The 22,533-nt window shown below is 41.3% G+C and overlaps 1 protein-coding gene across 1 annotated transcript in view; it reads right to left on the bottom strand.

Moving 5' to 3' along the window:
• Positions 1–22,533, bottom strand: part of JAZF1 (JAZF zinc finger 1) — a 332,121-nt gene that overhangs the window by 141,011 nt on the left and 168,577 nt on the right. Inside the window, exon 2 of the mRNA XM_068973410.1 lies at positions 9,286–9,358. Within this exon, the coding sequence (XP_068829511.1) occupies positions 9,286–9,358 (73 nt within the window). The remainder of the gene's footprint in view (positions 1–9,285; positions 9,359–22,533) is intronic.

Here is a 22,533-nt window from a genome sequence, read left to right as displayed (position 1 = left end):
GGTCATACTCTAAGACAAAGTCCTTATTTCTAATGTGAGTCTTTCCGATGCCTCAGTTAAAAGACCAGGGGGTTAACAGGTTGCTGTTTTCATGCTGGCTAGAATGCAATGCCTACAGGGCTGCTTGACCTCTGGTGTGGATGTTCCATTCTCACTCCTGGAGCTGCTGTCCTTTGGTAAGACACAGTCTTACCCTGAACATATCCACCCTCGGTCGTGGACCCTCATCCAGACTTTTGTGGCCCCTTTCTGCACTGATACCTCATCTCCAGGCCCCTGTGCTACAGGTTCCAGCAGCTCAAGTTGCCCCAACTCTGTTCTCACTCTTTGGGTTCTAGGTCACTCAACTGCAGTACGGAAACTGTCCTGCAGTGAGCCAGATGGCCATGGGGATCACCTCTAAGTTTCTTTTCTCTCAGCAATCAACTTTGTCCTGCCTATCGTCCTTGATGTTCTCCTATTGAGCCTGAAAACCATCATCTTATCAGTCCAGTTGTTTACAGTGGAAGAACTAGCAATGGCCAATGTTTAGCATACTTTATGCTGTACTCCATATGGATGCAGAATAAAAGTCGTCCTCCACCCCATTTTTATCACATAGCCCTTTCAATGCATGTGGGAAGCAGAGCTTCCTGGTGTCTCATCAAGTGTCCCTAGAATTAATGATTTAGTCCCTCTCTCGTTCCTAATACAAATTCATACTCATTCATTTAATAAACATTTACTGAGAGTCTACTATGAGCCAGACACTGCTCTGGGAGCTGGGGACACAGCTGTGGGAGACAGAAGTATCCCTGCCCTTGTGGAGCCTATTTCCTGGTGGGGACTGTGCTGGCCCTGCTCCAAAACTATGCTTCCTCTGCAGTTGTTCCTTTAATTACTGACGATAGGAAAAAGGGAGACTCAGCATATATAAAGAATATAAAGAATAATAAGACCTATTACTTATACAACACCTCCTATGTCCCAGGCCCTGCTATATGTGCTTTGTCCATACTGATTCCACACTCACAGTTAGGAAGGTATTATTATTAGAGTTAAGGACACAGAGGCTGAGACTTGCCAACCTGTTCACATAGCTCATGCAAGGCAGAGACAGCATTTAAACCTTATCTGTCTCACTCTTGCTCACACATTCTTCACCACTACATTGCTCTATTTCTAAGAGAGAGAGCAGAATGACATTGGAGATGGGGATAGGGAGAAACAGGGATTGTTTCCAAACAAAAAAGTCTCCATTTTTAACAGAAGCCACCTAGATGTCTGGGAAGACTGAGAGAAGCAAATAGATCACTATTCAAACAGGCACAGAGTAGAAGGCGATGGAGCTGGCACAGAGGTGAGGATTTTGTCCTCCTTTTTCCCAGCTGATCAGGAGGGAGGTGGCAACGTCCTGCATTTTGAATCAGAAAAGAACAGCAGGCTGTTCTGAAAGGCTTCCCAGTTCCTTAGGGAAGCTGCTGATAAAGGTGGAAGTGACTGAACTCTAGGAATCCCCACACAGCAGAACTAGTCCCATCAGATGCTTCAAGAAAAAGTGCTCTGGGATCAGGTACATATGAAAATTATACCATCCTTCCTGGAGACTTAAAATGCAGCTTGGCATAGGAGAGGATCTGATTAAAGCCTGTGGTAAAGAAATCTATGTTATTTAACTCAGGAATTGACAGAACCCTTTTGTGAATAAATGAGCTTTGTCTGTGAGAGAGAGGGAGAGGGACAGAGAGAGACAGGGAGGGAGGGAGGAGCTGGCTAACACCCATTGGAATTACTGCTCTACGAACCCTATTTTAGAATTTGCTGTTTAATAGCAAACACTAAGCTAAGGAAAAATTAATTTTTAGAGGAGGTCAAACCTAACTACTACTGTGCCAAACGGTGCAGGAGTCTTAAAGAGAATTCGAGTAGAGCTGTAGTTCAGGAATGAGAAAATGTTACATTTTTATTAGATTGTAAATGACAAGCACTGAGTGCAAGAAGGTACCCATTTGTGCCCAGGCATAGCATTCCTTTATAGTTTATACCAAAATGATATACACATTTTAAAAATTAAGTTTATTTGGAGACTTCAATTATTTTAATCAAACTTTTTCGGGAGAAAATAGTGTAACAGCCATGGCCTTGTTCATTATTATGTCTTTAAGTCATCCCAGTTACCCATTTCTGGAAAGTCACAAATTGTTAATAAGCTATCTTGTCACATCAAGGCAGTTACCTAATCTATGCCACAATGACCTGAAGGAAACACCCAGGTGTACCCCAGGGCTTCTCATCAACCTTTGTAAAGAGATACCTGACTTCACCCTGAGGCTCGCCTATCACCTGCCTACTGGTGAGAGGAGGTAGAGGACAGTTTCCTGTGCCCTCATGGCGCTCTGCCCTGTCTATTCTCCCAATCTAAGATGTGAAGGCATCCTTTCCCACTCCAGCTGAAGCCTGCTAGGGCAGCGCGTGCCCTGCACACTCGAGCTCGTCTCTTGGTAAAAATACATCCCTTCGGAATCCCTAGTCACTTCTCTCACAGCAGTTTCTTGGCTTCTTCTGTCTCCTACTGTTTTAATTTGATTAGGCTGTTACCCACCTATTGTCTACAGCACAGAAATTACTCTTATCTTTATGCCTTTCTGCATTCCCTCTGCTCAGCTGTCCTACCTGATTTTTTTTCATCATCAGTTTTCCAAATTCTCCTCTTAGTTTTCTAAGCTAGTACCTTCCTCTCTGATATTTCAACATGGAAGATTGTAGAACCATTAGGAACACAGGTTCTGGAGCCTAACTGTGCAGGTCTGAACCCAATACTCCATTTCCTACCATCTGGGGACCTAGGACCAGTTACTTAACATCTGAGTTTCAACCTGTGAATCTGTAAAATGAAGATCATCACAGTACCTTCATGTGGTCACTGTGAAGATTAAATGAAACATGCAACGTGAAAAATGCTCAGCATAGAGCTCAAGGCATAAAAAGTTACGTTTGTTCTTTCTAGTATTATTTCTTCTATATTGTCTCATATCTAAAATCTAGCTTTTCTTTTCCCTTTTTTCCCCAAGTATATAAATATTATATAGACTAAGCAATTAGATTTCCTATAACATGAACTTGTCATTGTTTCTCATGCCACAAAATTAATAAAACTTCCTGTCTTTAAAACTCATATCCATCTCCCCCCCCACCCCCTGCCAGCACTACTCTTACAACCCTAATTCATTTAATTTTCCTCTTTCTCATTAAACTATTTTATTTTATTTATTTATTTTTAAATTTTATTTTTACTTTATTTTACTTTACAATACTGTATTGGTTTTGCCATATATTGACATGAATCCACTCAGGTGTTATAATAGACCAGCTTGTGAAAGAATTAAAGTTTTGTTCAACACATTATGTTCAAATGAGTAAAGCAATTTAAAATAGGTATAAACAAAGGGTCTCCAATTTCTACTCAGTTCTTTTTAATCCAAAAAACTAGCTCCATTTTAGGAACCCTAACTCTGCAATTTCAGTCAATGTCATTACCAAAGAAAGTTTCAACTCAATTTTGATGTGCCCCAAAGAACATTAGAGGTGCATAAACAGATACATGAGCAGAAAAATATTAACTCTTTTTCTGTATGCACTGCATAGCAAAATTAAGATTTTATTTCCCCCTGAGGTAAAGGGGAAAAAGAACTCACTTGTTCAGTATTCTGCACTATTCAGTATATTGCCATCAAGCTGATGTTCTTTTATACTGCTGCTGTTTATACTGCTGCTGCTGCTGCTAAATCGCTTCAGTCGTGTCCGACTCTGGTGACCCCACAGATGGCAGCCCACCAGGCTCCCCTGTCCCTGGGATTCTCGAGGCAAGACCACTGGAGTGGGTTGCCATTTCCTTCTCCAATTTATGAAAGTGAAAAGTGAAAGTGAAGTCACTCAGTCATGTCCGACTCTTAGCGACCCCATGGACTGCAGCCTACCAGGCTCCTCCATCCATGGGATTTTCCAGGCAAGAGTACTGGAGTGGGTTGCCATTGCCGTCTCCTCTTTTATATTGCCTAACCCTTATTATTCTCTTGAATCTCTCCTGACTTCATGTGAATTTCAGTATGTTTCCCTTTTGTATCAAAAGCCCTTAAAAGATTCCTCCCCAAGTTCGATATTTAAAAAATTGGAATATAGTTGATTTTTGATTTACAAAGTTGTGTTAGTTTCAGTTGTACAGCAAGTGATTCAGTTACACATACATATGATATATACATATATACTTTTTTAGATTCTTTTCCATTACAGATTATAAGATATTAAATATAGCTTCCTGTGCTATACAGTAGGTCCTTATATTATTTATATATAATATATAATATTATATATATTATTGTATATAATTATATATTTTATATATAATATATATTGTATATAAGTATTTTATATATAAAATATTATATAATTATAATTATATATTTAAATAATTATATATATTATATTTAATATTATATATATATTGTATATAAATATTTTATATATAGTACTGTTAATCTCAGTATAATAGTGTTAATCTCAAACTCCTAATTTATCCCTATCCCCCTCCCCCCAATTTTCCCTTTGGTAATCTTAAGTTTGTTTTCTATGTCTATGGGCCTCTTTCATAAATAAGTTGCTTTATACCATTTAAAAAATTTTTAATTGGAGGATAATTGCTTTTCAATATCGTGTGAAGGTTCACTGTACAAAGATTTTCACATATAAGCAATATCATATGATATTTGTCCTTGTTTGACTTATTTCACTTAATATGATAATCTCTAGGTTAATCTATATTGCTACAAATGGCATTATCTTTTATGGCTGATAATATGAGTAACAATTGAGAACATTTAGGTTGCTTCCATGTCTTGGCTATTGTTAACAGTGGTGCTATGGACACTGGGGTGCATTAATCTTTTTAAATTAGTTTTCTCCAAATACATGTCCAGGAGTGGGACTGCTGAATTATGTGGCACCTCTATTTTTGGTTTTTAGGGAACCTCTATACAGTTCTCCACAGTGGGTGCACCAATTTACATTATCACCAACAGTGTAGGAGGGTTCCCATTTCTCCACACCCTCTCCAACCCTTACTATTTATAGATTTTTTGATGATGGCCATTCTGACTGGTGTAAGGTCGTACCTCACTGTGGTTTTGATTTGCATCTCTCCAATAATTAGCAATACTGAGCATCTTTTCATGTGCCTGTAGACCGTCTGTATGTCTTTTTTGAAGAGATGTTTATTTAGATCTTCTGCACATTTTTTGATTGTGTTGTTTGGCTTTTTGATATTAAGCTATACGAGCTGTTTGTATATTTTGGAAATTAATCCCTTGTTGGTCACATCATTGGCAAATATATTCTCCCATTCCATACGTTGTCTTTTCATTTTATTTATGGTCTCCTTTGCTGTGCAAAGCTGTGCAAAAGCTTTTAAGTTTAATTAGGTCTCAGTTTTTATTTTTGTTTTTATTTCCATTACTCTAAGAGACGGATCTAAAAAAATATTACTGCAATTCATGTCATGGAGTGTTCTGCCTATGTTTTCCTCTAGGAATTTTAGAGTATCCGGTCCCTGTAAAGGTCCTTTCAGCATATTTTTCTCCCAAGGTCAGACTTGGCTTCCTTCTTGCAGCTCACCTTTGCTCAGCTCTCTTTTCCCACCTACCAGGTTTTTATTTATCACCTACAAACCAGTATCTAGAGTGTCTACCATGTATTCAGTCCTATCTTATGTATGTGGCACTGTCCACAAAGGAATCCCCAGTGAGAAGGGTTGTTACTAACCTGGGCAACCTTCCACACACAGTCTTCTCTTGACTTAAAGATCAGGACTCAGTGTCTCAGTCTCTTACATATGCCTGCTTCTCTGCCAGCAAGGACATGATATGGTGAACTCTCTGTTGTATCAGATCTCTGCTGCCACTGCTGCTAAGTCGCTTCAGTCGTGTCCGACTCTGTGCGACCCCATAGATGGCAGCCCACTAGGCTCCTCTGTCTCTGGGATTCTCCAGGCAAGAACACTGGTATGGGTTGCCATTTCCTTCTCCAATGCATGAAAGTGAAAAGCAAAAGTGAAGTCGCTCGGTCAGATCTCTAAATACAATGATATGTCCAGTTCGACACATCCTCTCCAGATCTAACTTTCAGCTTATAGCAAACAAAGGAAACAGAGGAACCTGCCAAATGGCCTCATGGAGACAATCTAAAGGAGACCCTGAAGGTGGCCCATCTCTTCAAAAAGTCACTGTACCAGATTAAAAGAAACTTGTGGGGACAAAACATCCAAGTGCAATGCGACGTGCCAGATTGGGCACTGGGTCAGATTAACTACAGTAATGGACTTGTTTAGATCATCTGGGGAAACCTGCATATGATCTGGCTATTAGACTAGATGCAAATGTACTGAAAAAGTAGAGATCAGTGACAAAACTGAGCAGACTGCAAAAGAGTGAGTACAGCTTTTGGTTAAAAATCATATGTTTATTTATGCATTTATTTTTATTGAAGTATAGATGCTATTATGTAGTATTTTTAAAAAGCAATCTGAAAAATTTGTTTTAAGGTGTAACCACTAGTGATTAGTTGAGTGGTGGGAATGTGATATTTTAATAAAATTCTTTTGTTTGCTTACATTTTCTAATTTTCTACAATGCCTCCATATGGCTATAATTAGAAAAGGTTATTTTTTTAAATGGTTGAGGTTTTTAAAAAATATTTTTATTTTGTATTGGGATATGATGCTTTTGAACTGTCGTGTTGGGAAAGGCTCTTGAGAGTCCCTTGGACTGCAAGGAGATCCAAGTAGTCAGGCCTAAAGGAAATCAACTCTGAATATTCATTGGAAGGACTAATGATGAAGCTGAAGCTCCAATACTTTGGCCACCTGATGCGAAGAGCTGACTCATTAGAAAAGACCCTGATGTTGGGAAAGATTGAAGGCAGGAAAAGGGGACAACAGAGGACGAGATGGTTGGATGGCATCACCGACTCAATGGACATGAGTTTGAGCAAGCTCCGGGAGATGGTGAAGGACAGGGAAACTTGGGGTGCTGCAGCCCATGGGGTCGCAAAGAGTTGGACATGACTGAGCAACTGAACAACAGTAAAACTGGGGTATAGCTGCCTAACAATACTGTGAGTTTCAGATGAACAGGGAAGTGACTCAGCCATGCTTTACATGTACCCATTCTCCCCCAAAACTCCCTTCTCATCCAGGCTGCTACATAACACTGAGCAGAGTTCCATGTGCTATATAGCAGGTACTTGCTGATTATCCATTTTAAATATAGCAATGTGTATATGCCCAGCCCAAACCTATCATTCTCCTGCCCCCACCCTACAACTGGAAGTTCAATTTCTAAGTCTGTGAGTCTCTTTCTGTCTTATGAGTTCATCTGTATCATTTCTTTTTAGATTCCACATATAAGGAGTCATACAATACTTCTCTGACTTACTTCACTCAGTATGACATTCTCCAGGTCCATCAAATGGTATTATTTCATTCTGTTTAATGGCTGAGTAATATTCCATTGTATATATGTATAAAGGTTTTTTTTTTTTTTTTTTTACATTTTCTCACAGAAGCCTCATTTCAGAAAGTTCACACGCACTGATTACATCCTGGCTCTCTCGGAGTTAAGCACATTCTACTGCACAGTTAATGCTAAACTACCATACTCGATTCAAATTCTCTGGTGGATTTTTTGTCTGAAGCCCCTGTTCCTGCTCTTCACTTTCACTGAAATCACACCCAGCAGAGTGTTTATTCCTTTAGTGAGTATAACACCTGTGTGATCAGCAGATCCCTGCTGCCAACCTGGCTGACGATATAAACAGGAAGAATGAATGTGACAATCCACAGACTCTCATTAGAAAAAGGCTTAGCAGCACACACCTTTGTACATACATAGATAACATGTTTTACCCAAAACACAATAGCCATGCTATTAAAAAATCCTATTCAATACCATAATTAACTTATTAACTTATAAGACTATCCTGTTCCTCAATATTACTAGGCTATTTCACATACATTCCAGTCACATAATTCTAATGTACACTTTACAATTTAGAAACTAAAATCTTTTCAAAACCCATGCTAACCTCAGGAAACACAGGTTTGTGAGAAATCCAGAAAAGCACATACATCTTTATATATTTGTATTTAATGTGACTTTAAAGGTGTTCCACTTAAAACATCCCCAAAGTTATGGGCACTGAAAAACTGTAGCTATTTCATCTCAGTTTCACAACAGACTGAAAAGTAGGAAACGCAAAGAGGACATGCAAATGGATGTTTACATTAATGAATTCTTTAGAAAGCATGCTTCATAAAAGAACTTTAAAGTGAGCATGGTCAGTGACTCCAAAGCCCTCTCCAGACAACGTTTAAGTAATTAGTTAACTAAAAAGGCATTAAAATGAAGCAGTAGAGATAATTCATTCCCAGCTGTCTACCTCAAATCCTGAACCAAGGATCTGGCACCAAGAAACCAGAAACACTCTTTGCCTTATATAAAAAAGGGACAGTCAATAGATATTCAAGCACTGAATGATGGGCAGAGATTTTTTAATTCTCCTTAAAAATTCACTTCAATGCTAGGTTTACTTTGCCTTTTTCTCTTGGGAAGTTGTGCAGAGGTTGTTGTCTTAACATAAGTTGATTTCAGGTTCTTTTCAAAAATCCCTGTCTCCTTAATTATTTGAGTTGGCTGAAACACCAAGTCCTCTTTTAGACCCGATATATAAGTTCTAATGGTTCTCTGAGGTCGTGCTCACATGTTCAGTTTCAGTAAAAATTCATGCGACTGGACACAGAGGAGTCAGTTGAAAATGTTTTTCCTAAAAGGAGTTGTTACTATGTAATTTTGATATTAAGTTATTTCTATTAGTTATATCCTGATACATTCTGATATTCCAACAATGTTCTGAATTCATATAGCACCTCTTTACCCCAGGTTTTATAGTTTCACTCACATGAATCCATTAATCTCCCAAACTGCCCTATGAAGTCGAAAGAGCATACTCTAACTCTGCATACAAAATACTTCCAGAATGAGCTTATAAATCAGTCATGTTTTCTGCCACATGAACAGAGAACTACAACCTGCCCCTCCCCAACAGAGAAACAAGAAAATTCCATATAGAGGTTGATTTTAAATAATCTCCTGTAACTATTTGAAGACTGAAAACATTTTTCCTACCCTGTTAAAAAGATACCTTTGAAAAATAAACGTGACAGATATGAGGTTGCTATAAATTCTGAAAATGGCTTACCTATTAATGTAACTGAGGGCAACATAGGTTGGCTGCTGTAATTCTTGTTTTTCTAAAACACGTGGATCTGTATCTGAAATAAAAACACAATTACGATTTTTCAGCTTTCGCATCAGAATATATGAGGCTACCTAACCTAATGTAACAGAGGCTAAATGGAGAAAAAGATTAATTTAGTAGAGTACTTTTTAAAGAAACCTCAGTCAGCAAAACATAATCATTTGTTCATTCATTCTTAAATAACAAGATATTGCATTACTTTTCAAGAGAATTCCAAACATCAACAGTGATAAAATGTCCATCTGTCACACAAACTCCTGCACAATCCCCCTCATAAATATTGGTTTTCACTGCTTACAGTTACAATGTTGGCATGGTTTTTGGCGGTTAATCGGCCTAAGAAAGAAAGTCTCTGTTAATTATGCTCACTTCAATGCTGGAACAAATTAGTTGCCGTTGGAGAGCTCCATCAATTTGAAAATCTACTGAGTATTGTTCATATTCTCTGAACACTTTTCTAGGTTTGGGTTCACATTCTAGAGGACAATGCTTCTCCTTAATTGTATAATGAGTTTATTATAATTTTTCTAGACTCTTGATCAGAAATTCTCATGCGGGTTCAGAATCCACAAACATCACATTCATCAGAGGATTTTTTTCCTCCTTGAAGAGACAGAATTCAAAACCACAGCAACCTTCTCTAGCGGTGTTTCTCTGACAGAACATAAAAATGCACTTTTACAACTATAAATATATTCTCCAGTTTCTCATGTACATAACTGATGGAGCTAAATATACACAAAAATGATGTTTCTATAGTAAAACTATAAAGAAACGGAACACATTTTTGTTTTCTTAGAAAAATGTTCAGACATTTCACACAGATTTCTTTTCATTACAACCTCGCTTAAAACCATCTCATTATTAGAACTCTTCCAGCTGCATTCAGCAATAACACCTTCTTTGGTGAAATGACAGATGCTGTTTCCAGCACCTTTGCACAGAAAGTGTTTACTGCACGTGGTGGCTGTAAGCTATACATGCTAACTTCAAAGTGTGGTAACAGGTGACGAGGGTAGAGGATGCAGATACAGTGGCATAGAGCAAGGGTGGCAAAAATGACAGCAGAAAAATCAATTCACAAATGCTTTCCACTCCCAGACTAAAACCAGACAGTAGTGGCAATTTTATTCTTGGTGTTAAAGTTAAGAATCTCATGTTCACTTTATTGTTTTTCCTATGCCAAGAAATTTCAGAGACATACTATTCAGAAATCCTGCTTCCTGGGTCTCTGCCATGGCAAGTCTATGAAAGCCAAATTCTGAAACAAGAGACAAAGGCTCTCTGAATGGCTCCATCAAGTCGGGTCTTAAGGTTTTTGGCAGCGCAAGTGAGAACGGATCAGTAATTCAGCATTTCCTCTGCCTCCTACGATGACTACATATGCAACTGAGGCTGTCCGTAGATCACCGGACCTACAGAAATACTGTCTTATGAGCTTACTCCACTATCTTCCAAAACCCTAGGCTACACGTATGCTCACATAGCCTCAAATTATGAGTGGTGGGGAAAAAAAAAGGACATCCAGAAGCTTCCAAATACCTCTCTGTAACAACAACACTACTATCTGCAAGCACCTCAGGCAGGAGTCTCCTGTTTCTCTGGAATGCAGACTCCATAACCATCAAGGAAGTAGAACCTCCAGACAGATGTCCACCAGGCCTGAGACATCTTTCTCAGATTCATGTCTCCCTAGGCAACCTGTAGGACATCCATGAAATCTTCACGTTCTTAAAACGAAATTAGGTACTTGGTGCCCGCAGTCAGTAGAAGTCTGCATGACTGCCTCTGGAGGAAAAGCATCAGGGGCCAGTCGAGAATAAACATCAGCTCCTTCACCCGCTTCCTGGCTGACTGCTGTGTGGTGCTCATGACTCACCATTTTATGGATTTAATTACACCAGGGAGCCTTCCACATTCAGTAAAAGTATAATAGCTGCCTTCATTATTTCTCCCTCCCTGACAGAAAAGGAACTGTCTAATGCTGAAAACTCCACAGGAGGGTTAGAATGACAAGGGCATAGGGTGTTCACAGCAGGATGACGATGTCCTTTTCACAAAGACAGGACGTCATTTAGCAGAATGACCCGGAGAAGAGAAACTCTAGCCACTGGAGATGATGACTGACTCTACCAAGAAGAACATCCTTAAACCATGTGCCACACTGATGAGATTTTTTTTTTTTTTGCATAAGTTGCTACAACAAGAAATATGATACGAACTTCAGGGGCTACAGTACACAGTTCTCCCAGATATTTCTCTGCCTTGCTTATGGTACCGATGAAAATGTGAACCTTGAACACTGGCTGTCACTGCCCAGAGGTAAAGTCCACCTCAGTAAATGGCCTGTGGGTTAGGAAAACTTGAATTTTTCATGGCTACACAATAAACCACTAAGAGATGACTCTTCTGTCTCATATCATCCCAGCACAGTCACAGATTTCAAGCAGACTGAAGGCTAAGAGAATTCAAAGATGAAATGTACTTTGAAATACCCAAGCAATAAAAACCTAATGACTTTCTTCAACATCTCTAAAACACAGTATCCTCTAAAGTGGACAGCAACGTGCCTCTTGTACCATTCCTCTTTTGAGGTAACAGCTTGAACATACTGCTGCACAGTTAAGGACGAGACACAACGTGGAGCTTGCTGTAGCTCATGTGACCTACTGTCCCGTGGCTTTACAGATTCAATTAAATGCCAAAAGGCCGGACGTCACAGCACCAATGCGACACGACTCCCATGACTTCTCAGGCGCTGGAGAGAAAAACCAGGCAGATGGCAGGAAGAAGGAAAGGACAACCTTTAGACCCTTCTGGATAGACCTAGAGTCCCACATGATGAAAGAAGGGCCAAGAGCACATCCTGTGCGACGATGGAGGCATGTGTTCATCACGGCTGTCCCTGGTGCTGGGAACCATGGTGACCCACTGCCTGGACGTGGGGCCCGTGTCGAGTCTTCGATAGCATCACCTTCAAACTTTCAGGAAAACTCAAGGTTGTCTCCCGAGTTAGCGGAGGCTACCTGATGAGCTCAAGGGCTTTGGCTGTGCTTCAGCTAGTCTGCATTGTTGGGATTTTATATGCCTCTGGAATTATTTCCAACGTAAGAAAGTAAAAACCCAGCTATACTGTCTCTCAGCAAGACTAACGAAGCCTCTCTCGGCAATGAGCTACTTGTAGGCTGGGAGGCAGGAGCGCGGAGGAGACGACAGGATATCACATCCCCAAGAAGGCCTTCCTCAAATTCTATATCCTGGAAACACTGGGCTCTGTGCTCAGTGTGGAGGGCAACAGTGGGAGGCCTGAGACGATGTGGGTGGGAAGGCAACCCCCGAAGATAAGACCCTGGAGAGGCAAAGGCCCACCCAGCCAGATGAGGGATACTGAAGGTCTGAGATGAAAACACCACTGTTCTGTGGACTCACTGGTAACAATTAATGGGCACAGTCTGTTCTCAGTCTTCCCCTAACAGCTGAACTCACAAAGCTGCAGAGCCTTCCACGACCTCCGCCCTTCTCTGCACCACCTCATCCGCAGTGCTGTCCTTGTTCTGTGTGACCACACCACAGACTGTGGGCCTACCCTTTCCACTTCCCATGCTTCTCAGAGGCAAGCCACCTCAACTTCTCTGCTCTCTCCAGAGCTCAGCTCAGTGCCAGGCATGTAGGAGATGATGCATAATCATTATTAAATGGACATACTAATTTTATGATGTGAAAAATTGAAGACTTTTGGTCAAACAGGGCAGGTGGATCAAAGGCATCTGTTTCCCTCACCATCCAAGGCCTCGTGCATGCGTGTTAAGCCATGTTCAACTCTTTGTGACCCCATGGACTATAGCCCTCCAAATTCCTCTGTCATTTTCCAGGGAAGAACATTGGAGTGGGTTACCATTTCCTATTCTAGAGGATCTTCCCGACCCAGGGATTGAACCTACATTTTTTGCATTGACAGGCAGACTCTTTACTACTGGCACCACCTGCCAAGCCCATATCCAAAGCCCCACTAAGGAAGAAATAAAGGAATTCTCCAGGGATAGGAAAAAAATGAGGCAATGTCAGCAGACAAGTGATTTCAACCAGTGTTTTGAAAGATGGAAAGCTCATACAGGAGTGCGAGTGACCTAGGGAGTACAGAGGAAGCCACAGTCTCAAGTGCCTGCAGCAGGGGAGACACATGAGCCAGGAGGGGAGCCCCCTGTAGAAGCCCGAGAGGCCCTGGACATGGAGGTGCCAGGTGCTGCCAAAGGCAAGGAAGGGGAAGTTCAGGGCTGAAAACAGGAGAACTGTTTAAAAGGCTGATTATCCACAGCCACTGAACCAGGAAACCAAGCACAGTGGAGACCAAGAAGAGTGGGGAGAACACAGGGCTGAAAATAAGGAGATTAAAGTAGAAATATACCTACTTCACTGGTCTTCAGAACACTGGCAGCCAGGCGGGAGGGTTCTTCTCTTGATTAAGTTAAGTGGGTGCAGAGATGAGATGGCCAGATGCTGACATCTGGCAATTCCCTGATTAAGTGATTTCCCTGCAGATAAGTCAACAAGCTTCATCCACGCCTCCATCCAGAGCTTCCCATCAGCTTTTTACTGCCCCGGTGTCTTAAATAGGAGCCAAGAGCAGTCAAGGAAGGGTCATTAGACATCGGAGGGTAAGTCTTGAACATGAATGGGAGATACCAAAATAAATAAATGGTGGGAGACAGGAGCAAAGGAGCAGACAAATTGAGACTTGGAAAGTTAAGTGACATGCCTATTTATACAAACTCAGTTAACAGCAAGGCTAGGACCAGAAGCCCTGCATCCTCAGAACCATTAGGCCAGTATTCTGACCATTTAAAAGGCTGCTCATCCTCTGAGGTCAACTCGTTGCTACCATCCAGTTGTAATACTGGCCTACATACAATCTTTACAGCTTCCTTAAAAGTTCTGTTGCAACTTTTCAATCCACTTTTAGGACTAAATTTTGATGAACCAACAATTTACAAAGACCAACGTTTAATTCACAGCTAGTTTATTTCAGCTGCTGAAATAAATATTTCTTGCTGGCAACAGTCCTTCCAAAAATAAAAATAAAATAATCCTACGATTGCCCATAACCAGCCTTTGAATGGATCAACTTTTCTTTCGTTTATAGACACACCATTTGTAACTTTTCCCAAGCCATAATTTCCATTACAGGGCAGTCAGTTGCAAATTACAGTGAGATTCTTGCCTTTCCAAATTCAATGTGAAATCCAGATGCAGTTAAGTGTTGCTGTAAACTTTATGAGTTAAATATCTCAAAGTCGGGGACATTGTGCAGTATAATAACACCATCTATTAAAAAAGCATCCATGTTCCCATTTGTAGCCTGAGTTTTCCTCCACAAGTGAATGAATAAACATTATTCAATCAAGAACCGTTTGGACAATGCTCCAGGAGCCTGATTTATAAACAGACACAGCATAGTGCAGACTTTCCAGTTTCTGACATGACCAGAGGGCTAAAGTTATTAGGAATAGACCGTTTGGACCAGAGTGCTTTCTAACTCTTCACCAACCCATCAGACTCCTATTGATGACTGCTTGAGAGTGGTAGCTATTTTTCCTGAGTATAAGATGTGGAGCCTTATATGTATGACACTATCAAGTCTACACCCTTCAACCAAATTCTCCACCTTGTTACCTGGGACAAGAGAGACTGCCAGAGCCCACCATGGCTGCCAGGAATGCTTACGTAGCCTACAGCCTGTACTTCTGTATATAGCAGCCCTGAAGACGGGCGCTGGGGTTACACGACAGTAAAATTCTTCTATACAGCAGTGAGACCAAAACTTACTCTCATTTGATCTTACACGCCTGTATGCTTTTACACACAAATGGCTGTGTCTGCTTTCCACAGAAATGAACCTGATGATGGATCCAAGTAACATGTCATACAAAAGACCATAAAGGAACTTCTGTGTCTTTCGTGCCTATGGGAAGAGCCTATAAGCAGATATGTGGAAGAGAAGGGAGCTGCTGGTGGCTGAGGCTAAGTGACAAATGATAAGGCAGGGAAAATGATGCTCTTGAAATCCTCTCTTGAAGGGTGGAAGGAAAAGGGCTGTTCATAAAGAGACCTTCCACTCCTTCTGCCTAAAACTGTTTGCCCAAGAAAGTCCTACTCATCCTCCAAAGTGTTGACCTATATACTACCTCTTCCATGCACTGTGCTACAGGCATCTGCAAATCTGTCTTAGCACCCCAGCAAAACAAAAGCTCCTTAAGGGACCAGATTTTACAGGCCACAAACCCTAAGTCCAGTGCTCTGCAAATAGTCAGTGAACATATGCTGAACAAACAAATGGATGCTCCATACATGCGTAACACAAAAGACACAAAGTCAGCATCAGCTCAGTCTGTTCCACTATGGAGTCAGATGGACAGGAAAGGAAAACAGGCTCAAGTGTAAGTGACTGTCCAGCACAGAGAGATACTGACATGAAAAATACATACCAGTAAACACAGATATACAGAGGGAGAGAAAATAATGCAAACTTCAGAATAATGGAGGGCAGGTATGAAGGGCTAATTTGGGAAGGATTCACTGATGAATAGAACAGAGTTGGGTTTTAAAGGAAAGGGAGCTAGGCATAGGGAGCGGTTCATAGGTGAGGTGAGGGGATCCCCAAATGGCATGAAGTGTGAAGCAGAAAGCACAGGTGAGAGCCTGTGGGCACTATGGAAAGGTAGTAGGGCGGCAGAGCCACTATTCGTTAGTTATAAGATATTCATAGAAATCCTTTAAAACAGAGGTTCTGCACCTCACTCCCTACGGGGATATTTGGCAAGGTCTAGAGACAACGAGGGGAGGTGCCACTGGTATCTAGTGGGTCGAGGCCAAGGACGCTGCTACACATCCCTATAATGCACACAGACGGCACTCCCCTTCCCCAACAAACAGTTACGTGGCCTAAAATGCCAACAGTGCAGGTACTGAGAAACCCGTGTCAGAGCTCTATGATTATTATCATGATGGAGCTCTTGCTTCCAGACTTTTTTCTCTTTTCTGTGGTCTAAATCAAAAGGCTGGTTGGTTAGGAGGCTACAAAAGATACAAGAGGTTCTCTGGACTTACAAGAGCTTGGACTTTCCTCACAGAGGCAAAGAACCTGAATTCATTTCAAGAAAGACATACTGACCTCTTGTCATGCACTAACTACATAAGGAAAATTCTAAGTCAGTAGATTCACAACTGAGCAGCAAAGACCACACAGTTCACAATCAACAATAACCCAAGACAGACTGGGATCCTGTGCCAACCTAGAGGACTATACTAACTGCTGGAGAAACAAAACAGGATTCCCAGGGAGCATCAGAGAAACTTCTTGCAAGGAAATTTTACACAAGTCTTGAACTAAATATACAGTCAGAAAAGGTGAGAAAATGGTGAATCAGAAAATGGACTGAGCAGGAGCAGAGATGGGGGCAAGAAGTGTGCCTAGAACTCTGCACGAAGAGTCTTGCAATTCAGATCAGGCCCACGTCCTGGAAGGTTTAAAATGTTCTCCAAAAGTCTGCACTTAATCCTGTGAAAAATAGAGAGCCTTAGAAGGAATAAACTGATACGTTCCATGTTTTAGAAAAATAACTGGGGGGTGATGTGGAAAATGGGGGGAGAAATGGAAGAAAGAAGTATAAGATTTGGTGAAAGCAGAAATGGAAATACATAATTTTTTTTCTTGTGTACAGAGCTGATGGCCTCATTACCAAAAGGAAGTAACTAGAAAATGAAAAGGGTTTGACAGGCAAGAAAAGGAGGTCTGCTTCTGATGTGTGGGCAGACATTTTGCAGAAGCAAGACAACTCAAAGGAAGAAGAGATAAAGGGCTCAGGACACAGATAGGGACTGCAGCACTGGAGATTCCCACCAAAATGCCACATTCCAGCAGGCACTGGAAGCAGACCATGTACCAAAAACCAAACAACGATATCCAGCAAAAACCTGGCCATCCTGAGTCAAAACTTGGTTATTACATTAACTCAGCCAATTCACCAGAAAGTACTGACTGAGGAGGAAAAACAAACAAACAAACAAAGAGTACTGATTGAGGACCTAGTACACCTAGTAGAATTCTGCCAGGGATAAAGAAAAGCCAGAGGCTGCACTGCATCTGAAACCAAGTAATTGGTAAACTTAACAAGAGAGTGAATATGAAAGATTGGGACAAAAAGAAACCTGAGTCCAAAGAGTCCCCGAGTTTAGTGTTTTAAATGATTTGCTACCCAAGTCTCTGAGGCTCACTATTGTAATTATTCTCCCATTGGAATTCCTGCTTCCAATTCTTGGTGTTGCCAAGAATTATAATGCAACTCCCCACACAAGTCAAAACGCCACCTTTCAATGTTAGCTGTATAGCCTCTTTAAGTCTTAGTTTTCTTCATCTACAATTTTGGTAAGGATAGTACTTTTGCATGAGGGTTGAAATGAGGATTAAATAAGCAATGTGTTATGTGTAGGTACTAGTTGGTTCTTTAGCCCATAGAATATTTTGAAATCGAACTCTGCAGTGTTGTGGATTATCTTCATTTTATAGTCAGTGGTATTATGATACACAGAAAATCTGAGAACTCATCATTCATATAATGTAGTGGGCTTCCCTGGTGGCTCAGAGGTTAAAGTGTCTGCCTGCAATGCGGGAGACCTGGATTCAATCCCTGGGTCAGGAAGATCCCCTGGAGAAGGAAATGGCAACCCACTTCAGTATTCTTGCCTGGAGAATCCCATGGACGGAGGAGCCTGGTGGGCTACAGTCCATGGGGTTGCGAAGAGTCGGACACGACTGAGCGACTTCACTTTCTTTTTTCATCAAGTAGTCATTTCCCCCTTTTCCTTTATGAAAAAAGTGAAAGTGTTAGTCACTCAGTCGTGTCTGACTCTCTGTGACCCCCCAGACTGTAGCCTACTAGGCTCCTCTGTCCATGGAATTCACCAGGCAAGAATACTGGAGTGGGTAGCTATTCCCTTCTCCAGAGTATCTTCCCCACCCAAGGATCTTCCCCAGGTTTCCTGTATTGCAGGTAGATTCTTCATCGTCTGAGCCCACCAGGTAAGCCCGTTCTTCCTTCATAATGCTTAAGAACATGGCTGACTGGTTAAAAAAAAGACTACATTTCCCAGCATTCCTTGAGCCAGGTGCAGCCCTATGACTAAGGCTTTGTCAATAGGACTTAAGACTTCTGGGAAGCCCCTTTAAAGTCATGAGCCTTTCTTTGTGGTATTTTCCCCTCCTGCATCTAATCTGGATATGAAATAATTTGGGGAACAGAAGTCATACATGGCTAAGCAACACAATAGGAGCCTGGATCCCTAATCCCATGAGGCCCACCACCACTCTGACTCCCTCCAGACTTTCTGAAAGTGAAAGAAAGAAACTCTTCCACTTGAGGCACTGCTATGCAGGGTTTTCCAGTTACATGAAGCCAAACCAAATCTGAACAAAATAGCTGGAATGCTGGTTTATTTTGTTGGACTCAAAGTTCTAATCTGAACTATGTAATATTTTATGTCTTGCCTTTTTTTTTTTTTTGAGATTCTTTAAAAATTCTCTTTAAAAATATACCAGCTGATGAAAACAAAATCAGAGTAAAATCACACTCACATCATCACACCATCTGTGGCTCACTCTTAGCCTGGGATAATTAAAAGAATGGGAAAAAGAAGAAGGGAAAACCATTATGTCAAATTAAGGCTCCTCTGCTGGCTTTAGGACTTTCTCTAGGATTGGTTATTAGTGGGCAATAATGAAGCAAATTGCACATGCATATTACTTCTGAGTTATGAACAATGCAACCAGCAGTAACCTTTGAAGCTGTCAGGATCTTTTCAGGCAAGCAATTAAAGTGAAAAATGAGAGTGTGCACAACTTCCATCACCCAATACTACATGTAATAACATCACCTACAAACACTGACATAAGAGTGTGACTCGGTCTGAATATTTATTAATGCAGATCTGTTCCCATTTGTTCCTTTTTTTCCCTGTAACCCATTTCATCCCCACCTGCCAATTTTTTTTTTCCACTTCTTTAAAGGGCAGCTCTGACATCATGAATTATATTTACCTGAAACCTACATGCACTATGACATCCCTCTCATCTTCACCTCAGGAAGGTTCCTTCCTAATCCCCTGACCAAAACACAAATTTAGGGCAAGCGTGGATTCCAGAGAAGAAAAAGTAGATAAGGAAGTAAGCTCCGATTAGGAAAACACAAAATCAAGATTATAATAATTAACATTAACAACTGATATTTACATAAGGCTAAATATGTCAAGCATTGCATGCTAGGCGCTGAAGGCCCTTCAGTCACCCATCAAAGTCCCAGCTCTCAAGTAGACCAGACTCTGGAGGATGACTTACACTGATCTATAATATAAATGGGCTGATGTAAAAAAAAAAAAAACAAACTGACTTTCTGCTGAAGTGTAGAAATCACTCTTTGCTTACATATGTTTCATGATTTAACTACTTGGAAGGGCTTCAAGAAAAGGCAGGAATAAACAGAGGTGAGCCACTTGGAATAGGTTTTTCCAAGCAGAGAAGAAAGCCTTGTGCTGAGTCTGAAGATGTGAGGCTTATGGGTCCTATAAGCAAGTTTGTCTCATATGGTTTCAGTCATTTCTATGCCACCAAGTACCTAGAGACCAGTGATTCTTTGTCAACTAGAACCGCTCACTAGTATCACCTGGGTAGCTTTCAAAAATTCTGATGCCTAAAATCAATCTCTAAAAATTCTAACATGCAATCAGAAAAGGGATGAAGATCTGGTTTAGAAAGTCATTAAATCAGTTTGCATTTTTCCCCCAAACAAAAAACACACTGTAAAACTGTAAATGATTTATTGAAAATAATTAAAAAGTTTTATAAATAAATCCAATTCTGTGAATTCAGACTTAAGGCTCAGGTTTTCATCATCCCCACCCCGATCTTTAAATTTTATAAAGAAAGTGCTAAGCTTAATGATTATGTTGACTATTAGGATCACATATCTTTAAAAGCAAATCACAACCAACCAAACACCAACAATCTTTGAATTGTGAGCGATTTTTATCTACTCAATAAAAGCGTTCTGGCAAGCCCTCTTACTGGGAACTCCCCCATCCCCTCCTCCACAACCTTTTATTTCTGGTCACTGATTTTCTTCATAGTATGTTCCTAAAATAGTAAGACTGCATTCCTTGAAGTATTCTATGGCTCAGAATTTTCTGTCATTCACACTGGCCCCAACCAGGGCAGTTTTCCTTGCTGTTATCATTCACCTCACTTAGAAATCAGGTCATAACCAAGCATAATCGTTGTGCATTTTGGAAGCCAGTTAAGGATTTGGCAAAAGGAATCGCCCTCATTACTTCTCATCTCCCAGGGAGGCAGAGGCAGGAGAGAAACAACTGAACATCTGGACTTGGAGTGACCTGGCTGTTCTGCCTGAAAGCCATCAAACATAGGGCCCACATCAGTTACAGTTCACTGGGGTGGATGGCTGATCTGCAAAGCTCTGCCTGGCAGGCTTTGGGATCCCTCACGGCGTCTCTGTGCCCAGACAGCAGCCAGGAACAGGGCGTGCAGGCTCCAGGGCCACAAAGGTCGTACGAATGTCAGGGATTCATTCCTCCCCGACCTGCATGGGTTGTGCACTCCTTCTACTTGCTAATGAGGAGGGGCACATGCTGGGCTGTCCACAGACCAGTCTCGCTGATGGTGTGAATCTGGGCCTGGAAGGCCCAGGCACATGGCAGATGGCCCCTGGAATTCTTGGCTTCTGTGGAAGAACGTCTGGGAAGCAACTCCAGACTTCCTGTTGCTCTTTTTTTTTTTTCTCTCTCTCCCCAAGGCTTTCATTTCTGTAGCCAGGCAATATAAAAATCATGGGCACAGTCGGCTACTTAACTCTGTGACCTGAGTAAGTTTCTTAGCCTAAGTCTCAGTTTTCTGACATGAAAGGCAGTATTTCATAGTTCCTACACGTTATGGGATTATTACGAGGATTAAAAGAGACAAGTGGCACAGAGCTTGTAGTGGCTGCTACATGGTAAATACTTAATAAACTATACCTGCTATTATTGCAGGTAGTCGGGTCTGAAAGAATTTAGTGTTTACACCATTGGACTACATTTGTGAATGATCAACTGTTCTTAAGTAGCAGTGAGAACTTACCTGGTGGCACTAGCGGTCACAGAGCCCGTCAATGTAGGAGACATAAGAGGTGCGGGTTTGATTCCTGGGTTGGAAAGATCCCCTGGAGGGGGGCAAGGCCCACCCACTCCAGTATTCTTGCCTGGAGAATCCTCAAGGACAGAGGAGCCTGGCAGGCTATAGTCCACAAGGTTGCAAAGAGTCAGACACAACTGAAGCAACCTAGCATGCATGTACAGCAATGATAACTGATAGTTAAGAGGATTATCATTGCTGAGTGTCTACTATGAGTCCATGAAGAATGAGCTCCTTTCTCTGTGCAATCCTCATGAAAACCCAGGGGTGCTACACCTCCTACCCCTTTCCCAAAGGAAAATATAAGACTCAGAAAAGGTCCAGATCACACAGCTCGGAGATAGGGCTTTAGATCCAGGTGTGACTTCCAAGTGCAGCTACTTGACCCTGACCACCACCTAGTTCTGGAGAAAGGAACTGGCAACCCACTCCAGTATTCTTGCCTGGAGAACTCCATGGACAGAGGAGCCTGGCAGGCTAGAGATCATGGGGTCGCAAAGAGTCGGACACGACTGAAGTGACTTAGCATGCATGCACCACCTAGTTCTGCCACAATATTCAATAGCAATGTTCTCAAACTGCCAACTGGGCTTTTCCTGATTTTTTCTCATTAAAATACTGGAATTCTTCGGAAGCACTGCAATGAAAAACACAGACAAACTGTGATGAAAGCCAGAATCTGCAACACAGGCTTGAACGGTAACTCACCTTCACCGCCTATTCAGTTTCTCTTCTGGATGACTGATCTTAAAGAACATAAGATCTGGATCCAGAAGACCTGGATTCTAGTCTTCCTTCTAACCAGTTCTTGTTGTTTAGCTACTGAGTCATGTCCAGCTCTTTTGCGACCACATGGACTGTAGTTCACCAGGCTCGTCTGTCCATGGGGATTCCCCAGGTAAGAATAATGGAGTGTTTTGAAAAGAAAAATGGAGAATAAGTCACTTCCATAT

Source organism: Capricornis sumatraensis, chromosome 5 (assembly GCF_032405125.1).
Source record: "Capricornis sumatraensis isolate serow.1 chromosome 5, serow.2, whole genome shotgun sequence".
In the NCBI taxonomy this organism is placed as follows: Eukaryota; Metazoa; Chordata; class Mammalia; order Artiodactyla; family Bovidae; genus Capricornis; species Capricornis sumatraensis.
Note: the sequence above shows the minus strand (reverse complement) of the source record. Positions and strands in the feature narration are given on the sequence as shown.